The sequence below is a fragment of the Ambystoma mexicanum genome, chromosome 8, assembly GCF_040938575.1.
Source record: "Ambystoma mexicanum isolate Mex_15411 chromosome 8, UKY_AmexF1_1, whole genome shotgun sequence".
NCBI classification, from domain to species: Eukaryota; Metazoa; Chordata; class Amphibia; order Caudata; family Ambystomatidae; genus Ambystoma; species Ambystoma mexicanum.
This window is the reverse complement of record NC_090929.1, coordinates 1079505616-1079525983: the sequence shown is the minus strand read 5'-3', so window position 1 is coordinate 1079525983 and position 20368 is coordinate 1079505616. Positions and strand designations below refer to the sequence as shown.

The 20368-nt window shown below is 48.2% G+C and overlaps 1 protein-coding gene across 6 annotated transcripts in view; it reads right to left on the bottom strand.

Annotated features, from left to right (window-relative positions):
- Positions 1-20368, bottom strand: part of UBR4 (ubiquitin protein ligase E3 component n-recognin 4) — a 2945062-nt gene that overhangs the window by 2803697 nt on the left and 120997 nt on the right. For all 6 annotated transcript variants that reach the window (XM_069611069.1, XM_069611071.1, XM_069611072.1 and 3 more), the window contains exon 6: positions 19907-20009. In XM_069611069.1, coding sequence (XP_069467170.1) covers positions 19907-20009 — 103 coding nt within the window. The remainder of the gene's footprint in view (positions 1-19906; positions 20010-20368) is intronic.

Below are 20368 nucleotides of genomic sequence, written 5' to 3'. Positions count from 1 at the left end.
TTTTTCCTCGCACAAATGTCGAGTCTGAGTGGGGGCGTGGCTACATGGACATGAGCTAGGACGTAGATCCCGTGAGCTCCTGCGGTCCAAAACTGACACGGCAACAAAAAGGAATAAAATAGTGGCAGAGACTGCTGCACTCGGAGCCAAGGCAAGAAGATGAATCATGTGTGCAATCACGGAAAACTGAACATTGCAGAGTGCGGACCCGGAGAGTGGACACCAAAGATGGCACCCACTGACCACCAGAACAAGGCTCACTGGCATTGAGAAGGGGAGGTGACACGGAGCGAATATCTGATGGCAAACAAGGATGAGACAAGGGATGCAGAGCGGTGTACAGTCGAATGCCAAGATACATAGTAATTGTTGAGGAGGAGGCCGTGGCTGCAAGAAGCACAGGACACCGCCACAATACATTGTTGGAGGAAGTAGGAGGCTTGGGGCATACAAAGACAGACAGACGGACACAGCAGGTTGCCGGGAGCGCAGCTGCAGGAGGTGCCGCTCCGGAGCGCAGGTACGGCACCTACAACGAAGCAGCGCTTGGGACTCACGGCGAACATGAGCAGCAGGAAAAGACGGAATGGAAATGACAGTGAAAGCTAAATAGGGCTACAGCTGAGTCAGCAGTGCACGGGCATAAAAGGATTTAAAAGTGAAAGGAGAGCAACATGTGGGTGCCGCATATTAGCAATAGGCCACGTGATTTGAAGTGGACAAAAAAGAAAATGGCGACGGTCAAGAAGTGAAACAAAGGCACACCTTAGACGGGCCAGCAGAGAGACCCAGCACCCCAGTGGTAAAGCACTTGTTACACGGCGAGCTCCACCACAGCACTATGCAGGTGAACATAGAGCAGCTACTGTGAAGGGGACAGAAGGATAAAGCAGCAAAGGGCTAACGGCACTGAGGGGCACTGAGCAGGGACTGACGGCAGTTGAGGGTGCATCCCGGGTGCGATTGTGGTGGATAATCGTGAAGAATAATGAGATCCTCTGTGCACCGGGACTGGCAGGCTACTTAGCCCTCGGCCCTTCGCCCACTTTGTACATAGGAGACTAGGGTCCACTGGGCTCCTGCGATACAACCACGACGGGAAGCCACCGAGATTAACGCTTGAGGGCGCATATGTACTGAAAGTGAGCAACACAGACCCACGCAGCAAAAGCCACACATTATCAGGAGGATCCTGGGACAGCCACCCCAATCACGGGTCATGGAGCCACAGGGTTGGGGCACTACCTCAGAACTCTACTTCAAAGAAGGGGGACGGTGGTGACCAAGCGACCCAACACTAGTAACCAGGACAGCATGACGAGGGTGGAAATGGCATCCAAAGTAGATAAACCTAAGGGGAAACAACCCACGTTGGAGGACTTTGCCAAAGCATCACCAACCATGGACGCGGTGAGACCTAAGAAGCAGGAGACACAAAGGGAAGTGACCCTGACATGAAATGACCAACAGATTCTGGATGCCGTAGCAGACTTGAAGACATCATGGGCAAGCAAAATGGACACAGCCATTGCCAAATTAAAAACCTCCCTGGAACAAAAAATTGACACGGTCAGTGTGGATGTGAACCTCCTAAGGCAAGATGTTAGGAAGCTGGCAAAGCGCACAGGAAAATGATGTGAAAGTCAACATAGACACCTGCAATGCGAATGCCAAGGAGGTCCCTGCGCTACAACAGGTGCGCAACTTTGGAGGACAGAGTCGAAGAGGCGGAAGGGCGGGCGCGTAGAAATAACATCTGCATCATAGGTCTTCCGGAAAGGGAAGAGGGCACGGACCCGACAGATTATGTCAAGACTATGCTGCTACAGGAGATAAAAGGCGGTGCACTCACCCAGGGATTCGCCGTGGAAAGAGCGCATTGGGCCCTGACCAGACAGCCGAAACATGGGGCACCCCTCAAACCACTAAATGTCAAGATATTAAACTATAAAGACAGGGAGAAGATACTGGAACACTTCTGAAAAGTGGGGGCGGGGGGATGATAAGCAGAGGATCTGCGACCATCACAGCATACCTGGCCTACACCTTTTTGGTGCAGAGACAACGAATTAGCTTTGTATCCGTCAAAAGGAGGCTACGTGAGGCAGGATACAAATATATGTTGCTATATCCAGCAAAGCTGAAAGTGATGCATAAAAACAAGAGAACTTCTTCGAAGCCCCGGAGGAGGCGATGGCACGGCTGGACGCACAGAACTGCCCGGCGGTGCAGACGACCAGACGAAGAGCAGATTGGATACATAAACTTGGGGTTTCTCCGGTGAACACTGTAAACTGAGTATGGGGGAGGGGGTTCTGCTCTGCAATGACATTGACTTTGGACTAAAATATGAGAAGTGGTGCAGGGAATTTGGAGTGAATTGTGCATGGATAGGCCTTAAATTGTAAAAGGGAATAGTTAATTTAATGCGGGAAACACAGATGGAACACGTTACTACCCCTAGTAGTTAGTTTAGCCAGGACACCAGTAGGGCGGTCCCCCCCCCCCACCCCCGCGGAGCATCAGCTAGGTCCGAGAAAAGGTCTAGATGCGGGGTCACCTGAGATCCACAGTTGGAGCTGGGCAGAAGTTTGGGGGAGGGCGGTAGTTGGGGAGTTGGAAGGTGGAGCAGGGGAGGGGAGGGTGTTAAAGCAGGATGAGCCTACAATCACATGCCACAACCAAAAATGAGGAGAGTAAGGGCGGAGAGGGAAACGGATAAGATGGGAGTCCTGAGGATAGCAAACTGGAATGTGAGTGGACTGAATAATTATATTAAACGGAATAAGGCAATGATGTACCTAAAGAGGCAGAAAATAGATATTGCGCTGCTACAGGAAACCCACCTCAACACAGAGAAGCAAGCGGTGCTAGCTAGGAAATGTAAAGGCACAACCCTGGGAGCAACGTACTCTGCATACGCCAGAGGAGTTATCACGTGGATAGTGCCACACGTTCTGTTAAAGCTAGTACAGTCTACGGTAGCCAAAGATGGGAGGAATGGTACTAATAAAAAGGGATGGTAGAAAATAAGGAAGTGAAAATCATTAATGTTTAGGCTTCAAACCAAGATACCATGGCCCGTTTTAAGAATTTATATACCAAGATGAGCCCCTATATGGATAGCGCAGTTTTTGGGGGGAGGGGGGAGGGACTTCAACTGTACCTTGGACCCGAAGCTAGATTGGTCCGACGAGAAAATAGGGAAGCAGACCCCGGTGGCAAAGGCCCTGGGCACCCTGCTGAAAGATTTCCGGTTGGAGGACGCATGGAGAATTCACCACCCACAGGTTAGAGGGTACTCTCACTATTTCGCCCCTCAAAACCTGTATACTAGATTATATATTCATGGGACCGGAGGTAATGGCCGGGGTGATAAGTGGAATACAAGGCCACAGTCCTCTCTGACCCCGCACCGCTGATGGTAACATGGTAGTACTTAACACCCCCCCCCAGGGCGAGAATCCCGACATGGAGACTCAGACCTGAGGCACTAAAAGATACAGCGTTCAGGGAAGACCTGAGAAAAGACATAAAGGAGTACTTCGAACATAACAGCAACAGTTTAGATTAAGCCAGGATATTGTGGGAGGCATTTAAAGTAGTGGCGAGGGGTGCAGCGATACCTAAATCACACGGGTTACAATGTAGCATAATACGGGACCTTCGCAATGTGAAGAAATTATAAACAGAAATGCGGGAGAGCACAGTATTCCCCCCCAAGGTGGCGGAGTCTATAAACCTCCTGCAGCAGGAATGCAGGGACTACTGGGAGAGGCTTGGTAATAAACTATAAAAAAATATGTGGAGAGACAGCACGTGGAAGGCGACAAGCCAGGCAGGTTATTGGCCTGGCTATACAAAAGTGAGACCCCACCCCCACCCCCCGACAAGCAATTAGAGCAATGAATGCAAGGGGCAGATGGGCAGATGCGAGATACCCAGGAGGGAGTAAATTAGTGTTTCCGTGAATACTACAAGAAACTGTATTCAGACACCAGCGAGGGAGAGGACATGGATGTGCATGAGGCATTAACAGAGATCGCCGTACCCAAGCTCAGGAAGGCGGAGAGAGACAACCTAGAGGCCCCAATAACGTTAGAGGAACTGGAACAGGTGATGAAGACGCTACCAAGCAATAAGGCCCCGGGGGCGGACGGACTCCCAAGTGAGTTTTAGAAGGCGTATAGGACGGAATTGCTTCCCAACCCCCATGCTGGCAATGATTAACAAAGTTTTTAACAAAGTCACACTGCCGGAGTCCCTCCAGGAAGCAATTATCCTGCTCCTTAAACCAGACAACCCAGACGCAGATTGCGGTTCCTATAGGCCACTTTCGATGCTCAATCAAGACAGCAAAATACTCACAGCAGTGATGGCAAACCGGTTGAGACCAGTCATAAATAAACTTGTACACCCTGACCAAACAGGGTATGTCCTGCAAAGGAACATATCCGACAACCTTAGAAGACTCCATCACCTCATAGAGCAGACATACGGAAGCCCCCAGGAGGTGGCGATAATCTCTTTGGACACAGTGAAAGCCTTTGACTCTGTTAAATGGCCCTGGCTACTGGCCGTTTTAGAAGAATATGGTACTGGGCCAGCATATTTGAAGTGGGTCCAGCTGTTATACAATAAACCACTGGCTCGAGTCAGGACGGGGCAACCATATCAGAGCAGTGGCAATTTAGTAGAAGCACCAGACATGGATGCACGTGTTGTGTTCCCTGATGCTGTTTATTTTGGCACTAGAACCCCTCGCAGCGTACTTGAGGCAGCAATATGTAGAAGTGGGGATTAGCACTAATGGAGCAATACGCGATGCTATCTGGTATAACAGTTTACCCTAAGAAAGCTAGCATTTTCCCCGTAGGTAGATATGTTGGAATACTAAGCCACAATCTGCCAGTGTTACAGATCAAGTGGGAAACGGAGAAGTTCAGATACTTGGGAATAGACATATATCATAAGGTCGAGGTCCAACACAAGCAGAACACGTAGAGGGCAGTGGCTAAAATAGCCAACAGCATGGCTTTTTGGGCCATTGTCCATGTTGGGGAGGGTGGCACCATTTAAGATGGTGGTGTTGCCCAGGTTACTGCACTACTTTGTGAACATCCCGTATAGGATACCCAGGCAATTCTTTGCCAAGGTACAGAGCATATGTAGGGGGTTCATATGGCAGAAATCCAGGAACAGAATAGCGTTATGGAAACTACAGTACCCATATAGGGGGTGTCAGATTGCCCAACTTTGAGGCAGATTACTTGGCTAGCCAAAATCCTACTTCTGAGCCTAAATTATTGAGGGCCAAGTGCACCCCTACTTCCTGAATGAATGGATGTGGTTGCCAAGATCGTAACTGAAGGGTGGGTCACGACTGTTGGACCTGGGCAAAGATTGCCAGGTAATGAAGATCCCGTTCCCATTCTCCCCACAAATACTGCTGGTGACACTGGATGGGATCGATGAGAAAATGAGGACCACCATCAGGAAGCAATGAGAACCAATAGGGGTAGCGACCCTTGGGGATATATGGCAAGATGGGAAGGCGATAGAGTTCGAGACACTGGTGGAAGACACTGGGATACACAGGTGACAATACATCACATATACTGGGCTGGTGAGTATTATAAAAGGTGTGTGGCCTGAGGCAGTGTTGGCCCAACACCCCGACACCGCCACAAACATTTTATGATGTTTCAGAGGGGGGGGGCATGAGGTCTCCCGAATATATGACCCGTTACTGTCCAAGGTGGGGAAGGAGGTGAACCAGATGAGATTGGGGAGATGGGCTGTGAAAGAGGGCACAGGGATACCATAAAAAAGTATCAAGGAACGCGAGATTGCAACAGGTCCAGTTGTATGTCACCCACAGAGAATACCTGACCCCTAAAAGGTTAACCAAGTTGTAAAAATGCAGTGGTGCAAGCATGACCAAAATGCAGTGAAGTAGAGGCAGGAATGGTACACATGTTCTGGGCATGCCCCAAAATAAGGGGATTCTGGAGGGAGGTGGTCCACCTCATGGCAAGAAAAGAGATAACCTTGGACATGGATTACCCATGGGCATGCATGTTGGGAGTGTTCCCGAGACCGTGCAAACTGAAGCATGTGAGCAAACTCAAATACCTGGCATACATACTAGGCAAATGCAGGATAGCAATGGGTTGGAAGGTTAGCAGGTGACCACAAGTAGGAGCCTGGTGGCATGATCTACAGAAATGGGCAAATGCCGAAACCATGGGGTGGAACGAGGCAGCGAATAGGGGGGCGGCGGGGGAAGGGAGGAAGCGAATACGCCGATTGCCTGGAAACAAATGGTAGAGACTGTCTGGGTCCGACCGGGAATGTCCGGAGGAGGATACCCCATCAGGCGGGGAGAAGGGTGAAACGCCTGCAGAAAGGAATTGAAGATGGTGGAGGTGTGTGGTAGGCTTGGGTACGGGGGAGGAGGGAAGAGGGGTAAAAACAGCATGGGAATAATTATGTGAACTGACATGCATATTTGTTGATATTGTACGTGTTCCATGTTGAAATAATAAAATGGTAAACTAAGTCCGAGCCAACAGGAACCATTTCCCCACGTCACAGCTGCAAGAGCTACATGAGCTCTAAGACTCAGCTAGACTCTGCCACCGTTCCGCTGTTAGTCTGGGTATTTAGCAGGTTAGCAAGTTCACTCCTTCAGCAATGAAAATAGTGGAGATACTCAGCTCTCCACACTCCACAAACTCCCAAGACTCAGCTAGACTCCGACTGCTCCGCAGTGAGACTGGGTATTTAGCAGGTTAGCAGGCTCACTCATTTAGCAATGAAAATAGTAGAGATCATCATCTAGCCACAAACTCCCAAGACACTGCCGCAGATATTCTGTGCACAGCGAGCATTGAAATATGATGGTATGCATCTTTCATAGCCAATGTTGCGATGTAGTCCCCAATTTTAGGATTGGGGTTACTTCTTGGAGCGTGGTAATGCAAAACCTCTGGGGTTTTGACATATTTGTTTGCAGGGCGCAGATCTAGTACTGGGTGCATAGAAAGGTCGGTCTTTGGCATAAGGAAGTATGTTGAATAAATACCCTTGCTTACCTGATATTCTGGGACGATCTCTTTGGCGTCATTTACCAGCAGTGCCTTTACTTCTTCCAACAATATGCATGTTTCTTCTGTTGACAACTTCCTGGTGGGGTGGTTTTTGTAACAGCTTGATAAAATATCCACCTGCCACGGTGGACAACACCCACTTGTGCGAAGTTATCCCCTCCCATGCGTGGGTGACGTGTGAAATATGGCCTCCTGAAGTGACACGGGAGGGGACCTGTTGCAGTGCATCATTGTTTGGGATGGGTGGAGCCTCGCCCAGGTGAGTTTCTGCCTCTTCCCCTGGCACTTTTATTTCCTGTTTGAAAACTGGAAGAGGAAGTCTGTCCTTGCGATAGGCAGACGGTCTTCATCTTGGGGCCCGAGTATAGCCAGAGGAAAGTTGATCACCCTGCCCTCGAAACCTTCTAGAGTTTGAGGAGCCCTGTTGTCCATAGGGCTGGTTTGTTAACTGGCCAAGGGATTTGAGAGTGTCATTCCTCCTTAGCACTCTTAAGGACATCTCTGACGGCCTTCCCAAAAAGTACATTAGGCTCCACCGGCATGTTGAAGAGGGTGGCCTGAGTTTCCAACTTAAATCCATATTGTCCGGGCCAGGCGTGGCGCTTTATGAGCGTGCCCGCTCTGACGATGCGTCCTGCATGGTCTGCTGCATCAAGATTGTTTTTGAGGATGCAGTTCGAGACCTGCTGGCCCTCTGCAATAGTCTTTAACAATAGAGACTTTAGGGGTGCCGGGTCAGCTTCGACTTGGCGTTCCAGGTAGTCCCATTTGTGGCAGAAGTAACTAGCTAGAAGTGTAGTGTTGGCGATTCTGGTTTGGTATGCCGCTGAGGAGGCAAACGTTCTCCCGAAAGTATAGATTTTCTAGTTGTCTTTGTCTCGAAGGGCCTTGGATGACGCCAGCAGAGTGCCTACCCTCTTTCTGGTAGTGGTGACCACTAGTGAGTTAGGTTTTAGCTGACCCCTAATATATAGAGGGTCAGTGGGCGCTGGCTTGAATAGTTTTTCAGGCGCAAGTAGGGAGGCCTGGATGAATCTTTGTACAGACTGCAGGAGTGGAATAAACTGGGTGCAAGACCTTTTGTCTCCCAGAATGTCTTCCACAAAGTCTTTGTCGACTTGTGTCTCTAGAGTGTCAATGTTAAAGTATTGTCCAGCCTTTAGAAGCAGTTCATTGTATTGTAGTTGGTTATGAATGGGAGAATCTGCTACTGGTTGGTCTAGTGGTCTGGTAACTGGATTACGTAGATATGGTCGTCATAATTGGTCTGGACTATAAAGGTCCCCTTAAGACCCCGGGTCTTGTGACCCCTGAGGGATCGTCATAGTACATGTCCTGAGAGGGGTCTTGGTAAGTCGAGGTCAGGGTGCCTAGAGCAGAGGTGCTAGGTTGTGGCTCAAGACATGGTTGTTTGGCAGGGGGTTGGTGTGCTGAGGCCCCTGGCTCTGAGGCAACTCTAAGAGAAGTTAGTTGATCTGGGTGCTTGTCCATTAAGTTCACAAAACTGGACATCCTCTTTAAAATTGTATTAAACTGTTCAGGAGTATAATAACATGAAGGTGGGATGCCTGGCATGATAGGGAGGGGGTGGGGGTGGCAACGATTTACAGCCTGTGTGCTTTGAGGTCAAAAGGCATTATTTTTTACTTTTTCGGTGACCTTGCTTTAAGCAGGGTAGCATCGACATGTTTGATTAACGCCTGCATTTTCGGCGTTTGCTTGGGGAACGCCAATGCACCTTTCGCTGCCCGTTTTTCGGCACGCAAATGGAGGGCCTTTGGGTCCGGTTTCGGAGGCCTGTCATGAGGCGAAAGCATACGAGATGGCCCAGAGAACAGGGAAGAACCCAAGGCTTTCTTGTGCCCGTCAGGGTAGGAGTTTAGTGTTCTTGCGCTTATGGGTGCTCTGGCCGCCTGGTGTCTTCTCCATCACAGAGCTGCCAGCCTGCTTATTGGAGTCAGGGGCCCGCACGTAGGGTTCCGAAGAACCCTGCTCGCTTTAGACATCTCTAAGGACCCGGATACTGCCCTGGCTGGAGTCTTCCGTCACATCAATGGAGGCCACGGCCTGCACTGTGTGAGCAGCCCAGCATTTGGTGCATCGATCCTTTTTAGTTTTAGTCTGAAAAAGGTTACAAAATTTGCAAACTTTTTCGTGGGGGGATTGTTAGGCAAAGATTGTATGCAGTACCCTCTAGGACTACTACATACAACTTACTACAGGTATAGGAAACCCAACTTTTGGAATAAGCTTATACTACACAGTTTTGGTAGCGTGTTGAGCAGCCAGACTTCAAGAGGGGTAAATGTGAGCTATAGTGGAGTTGCACAGAGATTTACAGTACAGGTATTCAAATAAACTCTTACACTCAAGGTTTCTTGCATAAAGAATTATTAAATCATCAGTCAGTAAGAAAGCCTTCTTCAAAAGCGAATAATATATTAGTAATACACAAATACACTTCAATACTGTAGGCCCTTAGTTTCCAAATCAGTAAAGACCCTTTTGGGATGGCCCACAGACACAACCTACACCCACAGGTGACTTCAATAACTAGGGTGATGGGGACATTAATATCTTACTGTTGGCATTTAGACTACTTTTAGAAGTGGGTAAAAAGAAAAGGTTATTAGAACAACAGAGACCACCAAATATTCTTAAGCAGGCAAATACTTTTGGATCCTCCAAGAAGAGTCATACAATTCAATAGGCTAAGCCAAAGTCACTGGGCAAAAGTCTTGTATAGGATGCAGCACTTCTGGTGAGGAAATGGAAAAGTCTTTACACAAGTTCTTATGAGTCTTTGGTGAAAAGAAGAATCAAATGTATGGTCAAAAGCTGATTAGACTTGTGAGTTGTAGAAGTTTCAAAGCAACTGTACAGTAAGAGGTGTTCTCTTAGACGTTTTACAGTACCTTAGAAATGAAGAAAAAGATGCAGCCGACCACTGTTCCTGTGCAGCTCTGCAGATCTCACTGTTCCGGAGCCTCAGTCGCGGGGACAAGTGGGATGATGTCGGGGGACTCCTGCAATGCACTGGGACGGTCAAAACTTGCAACCGGCAAACTTTACTTTCAGTGGGTGTTCAGTGTTTCAGCTCCTTGCCTGTCAGGATGGACTCTCTTTGCTTCTGGGGTACCGCACTCTGTTGAGGGGGCTCAGGCTTGGTCAGTCCTGCTTCCTGGGAGGCCGGAGGATCTTCCAAAAGCTGTAAGCCAGCTTAAAAGCAATGCACACAATCTGCTGTTCCTCTCGCAGGCTATACGGTTTCCAGTAGCAACTCGGTGGAAATTCAACTAGCTCCGAGATGGATGTCCAGGTGGCTTACTTTGGAGTCGATTGGTCCCACCAACCCAAAGGGAGAAGTCGTCCTTGCAGGGGCTTCTCTGTCGATGCAAACTTGCCATTTCGGCACTGCAGCAGGGCTTCACCAGGCAAACCAACAGACCAGGAGTTGCAGCAGGCGTCCTCGTCACGCTCTTCTTCGGTTCCTTGTCCAGTGGTTGACTCTGCCTTCCAAGCCAAAGGACTCGCCTTTTATTCAGTTCTCTCCCATTCATTCCAGCCTAGCTGTCAATCACCCAGCACGGTAGCTGTCCTTGCCAGACAGTCAGCCGGCCAATCACTACAGAATGCATTTGGCCTAGGAGACTAAGCATCGGGAATTTCGGGCACCTCCCTCACTTGCCAGAGGCGCGTTTCACTCGTGAATCCCACCAAAAGCAAAATGAACAAAGAACAAACCTGGTTTGGCACGAAGAGTAAATCTCAAGGAGGACCTTTTCACAAAGAAATGGCGAAAAAGAAGACCAGGAGCCATTTTGACAAAGATGGCGCCCATGGTTTCTTTACAGCAGCTGTGAATGCAGCCCATGGTAAATGCACACCATGGTAGTTAAAACGAAACCACTGTCACCACCCATTCAGTGAGGAAATGGTAACATAAAAAATGTTACACGAGTAGCTAGACATAGGGGATACTAGGTAGCCCTCCAGCACGCTATTGTAGTATAGTTTGTGCTGGGTCTAGAGAGTTACAATGGTAAGTAAAGTCAATTTCACTTTACTGCTCTGGGAAACCGTAGTTTATCCCAGAGAAGGTATTTAAACCTTTGGGAAATCTGGAAGACTTCCCTGTGTCACTGCATTGATGGTGCTTTGTGACAATGTAAAAGATGATGCCTGTGGAGTTTGTCAGACTCCACAACCAAAAGAAACAGAGGTAAATTTCACATCAAGATACATGAGAGTGGGAAAAAGGGTCTCACTCTCTCCAGGTAAAAAAAGTAAAGACCTCAAAACCCAGCAAAGTTGCTGGGGGTCCCTATGGTGGAGGGAATTAGCACATTTCTGAGAATTCATCCCTAAGGAGACAGTAATTGCTCACTCAGTGCGTGTCTTTCCACAGGAATTTTTGATGGCAGGGAGGGCAAAATTAAAGGGAGTGTTTGTCCATTATTTATTACTAGGGCAGATTGGCAAGGAAAGGAGCTGGCAGAATATGCATTCTCTAAAGAGGTCAGTAGTAAGAAGCCCCTTACCCTCTCCATACTGTAAAGGCTGAAGCACAAAGAGGCCCGTGTAGGCAGGGTCTGGTCGCCGATCAGTCAAGTAGTCGACAATGAGGTTGTCCGTCGAAAGCCATCAAGCAGTCTGTCTTGTGGCCAAAGTGAACAATAAGTAAAGAAAGAAGAATCTACAAGTAAACAACTAATTAAAAGGCATCAGCCTGGGGGGGGGTGGCTAGGCAGCACACCATGCGGCTGTGCTTCCCTTGAGCTCCGCGTTACGGTGCCCAAGTCATAACTTTTAGCACCTTTTCCGCTGAATTTCTGCCCGATTTCGCCCTCAGGGTGACTCTGAAGATGTCTTAACAGAGCTGCGGACTTTGGTGGCCAAACCGCATCGCATGAAGCGATTTATTCCACTGCGAACTCCGGCGGGGGCAGAGAGGGAAATGGTGGCGCGCGCCGTCCGGAGCAGCAGTTGAGAGGAGCGACTGTCGGCCCTGCTGCACTGGCGCTGGGACTCCCTCGGCTTGGATTGTCCGAAGGTGTGACACAGCGGCCGAGACCCTCATGCAGCCACTGTGACCTGGAGGGGCCGGGTGGGCCCCGCTGCCGGGGGGGGTCTCTGAGGGGGAGAAGCGAAGAACTCTGCCTGCCGGCCCCTGCTGCCTCGCACCGCCTCTGGGAGCTTGCTCGGGGCGGCGCGTACGATAGGAGCCGGAGACCGAGGGGGTCAACGGCCCTGAGCGGGGAGACTCTCCCGCAGCTGTGGCCTGCGCGGCAGCGGGAGGGGCTGGCGGAGCCTCTGCCGACATCGCCCTGCTCTGGGACAGGGACACCCGAGTCTTTGCTCCTCGGGCTGGAGCTTGAGAACGAGGTGCCGGGACGCCGGGAACGAAGAGCGGCGACCCTCGATATACAGCTGATACCTACTACATGAAACCTTCCCGGAGCTAACTGAGTCCTGGTGAGTGTTGGTGCATTCTGGGGCGGGGACCATAAACCCCCTTTTCCACGCAGCGAATATATCGATATGAAACAACCCAGAGGGATCCCAAGGGCTCGAAACTAGTTCCCAGCATCAACATGGTGGGAGCCCTATACTCCGTGGCAGGGCCTAACAGAACACTGAGAAGGGAGTGGTGAGGAGTGCTCCGGCGACCAGCCAGGTCTCCTTGATATAGGTTTATGCCTGCAAAGATTAATTCATAAGCTTACAAGAATGACAAAGCACGGGCCTGGAGATTCTACTTACCCCTCCCCCCCCCCCCAGTCTCCTCGAGCCATCTTGCGAATCTAACCAGCCTACGCCTACAGTATCGCCGGGGGATGCCCAAAACGGGATCTAGAAAGAAAGCACACATCTGACGCCACAGCCTTGGAATCCTTCCGCTACGAACATTATTGCAGTTGATACTATTCAGGTCTCAACCCCAGAGTTGGTCTCCGACATGGCTGTGTCCAGAGAGGTTCTGGAAAGTATCCTTCAAGCAAGACATCACCCAGGAAATTAAGGAGATCAAAACCTCCACGGACTCCTTGGCCCAATCATTGGCAGAACTTAATTCCCACTTTGGGGGGCTGGAATCCAGAGGTAACGACCTGGAGAACGTTACATGTGCGCAATCCCAGGACACTGATGCCTTGGCAGGAAGAGTGAAGGTTATTGAGGAACATCTGGAAGATATTTGGCCAAAGCAGGCGGACTTAGAAAATAGATCGAGGCGAAACAACATCCGCCTCCACGGGGTGCCCCAGAAGATTCCTGACCGGGATCTGGTGGAATATGTGGAGACGTTCTTTCGGGCCCTCCTGGAGTTGCCACCAAATGAAGAGTTAAAATTGGACAGAACCCACCGAGTGTATTCTTCGGTCCAGATGAAGAAAAATCTACCTCCTGATGTGATAACTCGGGTGCACTTTTACCGACAGAAGGAAGATATTATGGCGGCTGTCAGGGGCTCTGAATCACTTCGATTCCAGGGCACTGAGATACAGCTATATCAGGATCTGGCCCCATACACATTGATACGTAGGCGGCGCCTGCAAAGAGTGACAGCCTGGTTGAGGGATTGAAAAATCCGCTATCAATGGGGGTTCCCATGCAAGCTGATGTTTGAGTTGCAGGGCCAACATCACAATCACCTCAGAGGAAGAAGGGAAAAGTTTGATGGAGGGGATACCAGACAATGCCGAGCACAATTCTCGGCCCCAAGGTGAGAACGGCTCCGTCTTTCGTCCGGTGCCGAAGCTTAAGAGGGGGAGATCCCGGCGCAGGCTGCAGCCCGGTACGGCCCTGACTGGAGAATCCGAGCTGCAGAAAGTGACTAAAGCCTCGGACGAGATTCCATCTCCAGCATCATCAGAAGAGAAAACCTGAGCCAAGATCTGTACAGGTTGAAATTGGAAGTCCAATTTTTACTTTCTCTGGGAGACGACGCACTGTACGGCCACCATCTGATCCCTGTCATGATCTAGAGAGACAGTCTTGTTGACAGAATGGGGTGTATAGTACAGTTTGCGCTTGTTGATTCCTTCTCGACATTCGATTGACATCTACGGACGCCACATCTGAGGCCTAAAGTAAGGTTCCAGATGGGGCCTGACTCCTCTATGCTGGACTTTGGTTTATCTTTGACACTTAATGTTCACCTTGAATCCTAGCCAAGTTTGTTTTGGGCATTGAAATTCTTTGTTAGAAGCTGACTTGGGTGCCGATTTGGAAGGCGCCCGACATAATTTTTACCTGGTTTAGATTTCCCTGGGGACCAAGAATGCAGCAATCCTGGGTGAAATTAATTGGCTTCATTGGTGTTTTATGTTTTTATTATATGTTCCTTTTTGAGTCTTAAGTTTCGCTCATCTTCGACATTAGCAGAGAGAGATTATGGCATAGTTCACCACGCCCCTTACTTCGGTTGCCCTGTGGTGGCTTCCTTAAGGAAATGTATCGCTCCGGCATTGGCCAGGAGACTCACGCTGAGGCAGAAACCTGAAAGTCCATAACATGGCAGCCCCTGGCTATAAATTCATCTCGCTCAATGTGCAAGGTCTTAACTCCCCCTTAAAACGTAAAGCACTCCTTCACAGATTGAAGTCCTTGGATGCTTCCTTTTTGTTTCTTCAAGAGACCCATTTACGTCTGACGGACAAATTCCGTTTGCAGGATAGACTTTACCCCACTAGATATTTTGCATCGAGCGGACTGAAAAAGCAAGGGGTTGCCATTTTGGTGCGCAAGGGGATTTCTTTTAAGTCTCATGGAGAGGTTCGAGATGAGGAGTGGAGGTTTTTGCTGGTTAATGCTACTCTAGATGGTCGCAAAGTCACCCTGGTCTCCATTTATGGCCCAAACGCTAATCAAAGCCAGTTCTTTTTGAAATTGTCTAAAGCCCTATTTGACCACGCTGAAGGGGAGGTGCTCCTGGGAGGGGATTTTAATGCTGTAATCAACCCTTTGGTTGATAAAACACTGCCTCCAACAGCAAATTATAGGAATAACTTTAAGGCTCTCACTTCCATTTTGAAAGATCACTCCCTAATAGAGGCGTGGAGATTTTGTCATCAGGACGAAAATAATTATACATACTTTTCAGCAGTACATGGGGGATACTCAAGATTGGATATGTTCATTATAGCCGACTCGTTGATTCAAAATGTATTGGAGGTGGAAATTCTCCCAGAAGCACTAGCAGATCACTCACCGGTTCTGCTGTCCATTTCTCCCCCCGGAACCACCCCCTTTACCAAACCCCCCTGGAGGCTAAATGACTTTACTAGATGACCCCAATGATCCGCGCTCATATTCGAGAAACAATGGAGTTATATTATAGCGAAAATGACACGGGCGAGACGGGCTGGGAGACCATTTGGGAAGCAGGTAAAGCAGTACTTAGGGGCCATTTAATAGAACAGGCCGCACAACACGGGAGAGATAGGAAACTGCTGCGGGAGCACTTAGAGGGGGAAGTCATCAGATTAGAAGGGGCACATCAGAAGAAACCCTTTCGGCGCACATTAAGAGACCAGAGGATGGCTAAAAAAGCGTTGAGGTGCATCATGTGCGGAGGGCGGCCTATACTATGATGCGCACTAAACAATTTGTTTTTTTTTTTATTTATTTTTCTACACAAAAGGGAATAAGGCGAACAGATTATTAGCGGCCAAACTGGGGAGGCAGAGCAGACAAAACAGAATAGACTTCCTTAGAGACAAAGCAGGCAAGGGTATATATTCAGAGGCAGGCAAATGCTGCATCATGGGTGAATTCTTCAAAGAACAGGTGACCCCACATGTAGTGAATCCGCAGCTCGCCAAGGAGTTTATAGACAAGGCTGAACTTCCACAACTGCCTCGATCTCTTATAGAAATCTGAGGAGGAAGTGGAATTTGTTATCAAAACTCTCTCTATTGGCCAGGCCCCGGGACCCGACGGTTTCACAAATAAATTCTATAAAATCTTCGCAAAAGAACTTATACCACGCCTCACTAAATTATTCAATATTCTATGGGAATCGGGGTCTGTCACACAAACTATGGCTGAATCATACACCACCCTAATTCTAAAAACCGGAAAAGATCCAGCAGATTGTGCTTCCTATCGGCCCGTAGACTTACTCAATACCGACGCCAAGCTGTTCAGTAAAATCATAGCGCGTCGCCTGGGGGAGGTATTACCCAAATTAATAGACCGGGATCAGACGGGTTTTATCCAGGACCGTTCGACCCATGATAATATTTGGAGAGCAAATCGATCTAATAGCCCTGGCCCCCTCTATACCAGGACACCTTTCCTCATTATCCTTGGATGCCCATCAGGCCTTTGACAGCATGTCATGGGATTACCTACAGTTAGTCCTGAAGGGGTTTGGATTTGGCTCGCATTTCTCCAAGTTGATCTTGACCAATTTCCAGATTCCCTCTACCCAAGTTAGAATAAATGGGCAGTGGACTCCACGGATACCTCTTGGCAGAGGGACCAGGCAGGTGTGTCCCCCGTCACCCCTGGTTTTTGCCCTAGCAATGGAACTGCTAGCTCAACATATCCGTCTACACCCTGAAATCCAAGGGTTTAGAGTAAAAGATCAGACCCATAAAGTTACATTATATGCAGGCGATGTGCTCTGCTTTTTGAGAGAAGCGCAGACCTCGGTCCCTCCGCTTATGGCCCTGCTGGATAGCTTTGTGCAGATTTCGGGCTTTTCAATAAACCTGGCCAAATCAAAGGGGCTGAACTTATCTGAAACTCCCGATATACTAAATGCCTTACAGGACAGATACTCACTTAAATGGGTAACCTCCAAAATAACATACCTGGGGGTAGACCCAACTCCTAATTACTCTGGACTGAGAAGAGCCAACATCCCCCCGCTAATAAAAGAAGCAAAAAAGAGAGTCTTTACTCAAATGGGCTTCCCAGGAAATATCATGGCTGAGGCATATGACAGCCGTTAAAGTGACCTTATTACCTCGACTCCTTTATGTATTTCAGGCGCTCCCAGTCCATATCCCTGAGCGGGATTTACAAGATCTGCAGAAGGAGATAGGCAGATTTATCTGGCAGCGCAAAACACCCAGAATCCAACGCAAGATCCTGTTCAGAAGTAAACAACTGGGAGGCTTAGGGGTCCCCTCGGTTTTAAGATACTATCGTGCTTCTCAGGTTGCCCCCATCCTGGGTTGGGCTATACAAGAAGATCCACCTAAATGGCAGGACATAGAACAGTTATTTGCCGGGGCTCCTCTCTCCCACCTTCCTTTTCTCCCGCGGAGTGCACAGATCTCTCAACTTCCACTTCTCCCAACCACGAGCTCGCCACTTAGCTGCTGGGATAGGCAGATCACCTCTAGAGGTCTGTCCCTGGGGTTGGGCCCCATGACTCTGATCACTCAGAATCCTACCTTCACTCCAGGGCTCCATCCTAGGTCCTTTCATAACTGGTCAGGGACTAAGATCCTGAGGTTGCAGGAGATGTTTGTCGACAGCATCCCCTTGACCTTCATTCAATGTAAGAAGAAATGTAACCTCCCAGAAACTGAAAGGTTCAAATATATACAACTTAGGCATTGGGTCACCAACCTGTCAGTTAAAAAAGCTGCCATTAGGCCTCCTATAGGCATTGAGTTAACTGCTGCAGAGGGTCTACGCTCCCACAAAGTAGCAATATGTTACCGAATCATAGAAATAGCCTCAGAGGAGGAAAAATTCCCTTACATGGAAGCATGGGAGAAGGAATTGGGGAGGGTAATAACCCCTGAATCATGGCAAAGAATTTGTGACAGAGCACATAGGTCTTCTAGATGCACATCGGTCAGGGAATGTGCAATTAAAATAGGCTATCAATGGTACTTGTCGCCACAGAGACCACACGCCATGAATGCGGACTACTCCATTATGTGCTGGCACGGGTGCGGGGCTAGAGGAGACATGGGACACATGTGGTGGCACTGCCCGGTTATCCAGTCCTTCTGGTTGGAGGTTCGATCCAAAAATAAGGACATCTGCAGATCCCTCCTTCCTATGGACCCTTTGGTGTTGGGAGACTCTGCTGAAGATGGGTCATACCCACAATCTGGTCCCAGAGCGCAACTAATTACCCAACTACTGATGGCGGCCCACTTAACGCGAGCTTGTTTCTGGAAAGAACCTGAAGGTCCCCATATCGCACACTAGTGGGTCAAGGTCTGGGAACTCTTGGGAATGGAGAAGCTAACAGCCGCAATTGAGGACCGAACAGACAAATTTCGACAAATTTGGGGTCCATTCTTAGATCATGTGGAGGAAAAGGAACACATGTTCTTCCAACCAAGACTGGTCAGATGTCTTCTTCAGCCCTGAAGGGCCTATAGTTCCCAAAAGATTCTACTGGACTATTACTAGAACGGGCGGAGAATACTAAGCACCCAAGGTAATGTCCGAATCATAGAAGGATGCTGGTGACAGATCATTACATTTTTTTGTTTTCTTTTCTTCAATGAAGCACATCATTGAAAACAATGTGGTAATAATATGTCCAAGGGTACGTGTGATATTGTTAATGGAATTATAGTTAAAATGAAATTTCAATCCATTGTTGTTAATTAGCTGGTGGCAGCGACAATTGCTGAGGTTTATGTGAATATGTTGAATTGTTACTGAATAATGGTGCCACTGTTTTATATCATTAAGATCTCAATGTGCACTGATGTCTCAATAAAAAGATTTTGACCAAAAAAATAAAAAATAATAAAAAACAGCATCAGCCTGGAAAATAACTCTGCAACTTGCAACTGACTACGATGGTGGAAAGAAACAATCTGAGGGACCTCGCCGTGTGAAGGACCATGGGTACAGTACACATCACACGGGGGATAGTATTACTAACACCCTATCGACGTCCGTTTGAGATTCGAAAACAAATCTTGTAATACTCTGCGACTACCACTAGATGTCAGACCATGCAGAGCATGTAATCCAAGCAGATCCACAAGCTCCAGAAATATATATACTCATCTGGAGAAAAGGCAAACCAGAGCAACACCACTACCCTGCTTCAGTCACTTGGGCAGCCTTTAGGCCATCCCTAGACAGTACGGGTACTCTATATATAGTGAACCTGTGTTGTATCAAGACTTTTGGGAGTAGGGAGGCTGGGCTAGGAAGGTGGGCGCCCCATTAAAGAACAAGGAAAGGATACAAGAACTACCTCTAAATGTGGAGTCTAAATTGTCTTTTTTGTATATTTTTAAATAAAAACTGAAAAAGTATTACCAGCATCGAGTTGCTGGTTAAGAACCCTGACACAAAAGCCAGGCTAATACGGCCACAGCAGTCAACAATAACAATCATTTTGCTTTTTTCTGTTCAATACTCCTGCTTACCAAATGCGGCAAACATGCCATTTCCAAGGAAACGGGGATAGGCACTCAAATATACTTCTGTAAAGAGATTTTTACAACTTTAGGAATTCAGGTAAATGACTTTCCAGTCATTAAGTTTGTCTGGCCATGGTGTAAAAATGGCCTAGAAACTTAACAGATTTCAAGAAAGCGATTATTCGGTGTTCTGGTTCATAGGTCTAACAAAAGAAAGTCAGCCCTGGACAAATGATTGACTGATAAAGTTTTGAGAGGCCACATGAAATGCGGAGGGACTACATCCAATATCATCTGCAAGGCCAGCATAAACCAAATTAGTTCCAGCATCCAAACTGTCACCCATCACATAATTCTGCCAATTAGGAGATGTGTTCTTGTATTCCATCCACGTTAGGATTTTAAAGAAATGGGCCATATATACACTCTTACCAAGTTCTTGAAGGCTGGCTACATTCTGAGCCATGAAGATGCTCCTCGTCTTTATAACCGATGCTTGATCCACCGATCCTGAATCATCGCTGTCTCCATCCACCTAAAGAGAATATCAAAACCAAATCTGAATTTGTTTAGTCGAGCTGCGTGCTCCTGCTCAGTAAATGGGACACAGGGAGAACAAAATTATAAATTTCCCTAATTTTAAAATTTAGAATACCACCTAGCATGTAGGACCAGATAGCAATGTTGCAATACCAAATCATTGACAAACGGGCCCGACAAGACATCAACAGAATACAACAGACTATCGAGCAGCAGAGTAACATAATATGCTTAATTATGACAGTACTGCTGTGAAACACTATGGGCGAGTACAGGTGACCAGCAGAACCAATGCAAGATCTGAGCTTTTACCAACAGTCAACGTTGCTGTGCCACGGCTGAGTAACTAACCTC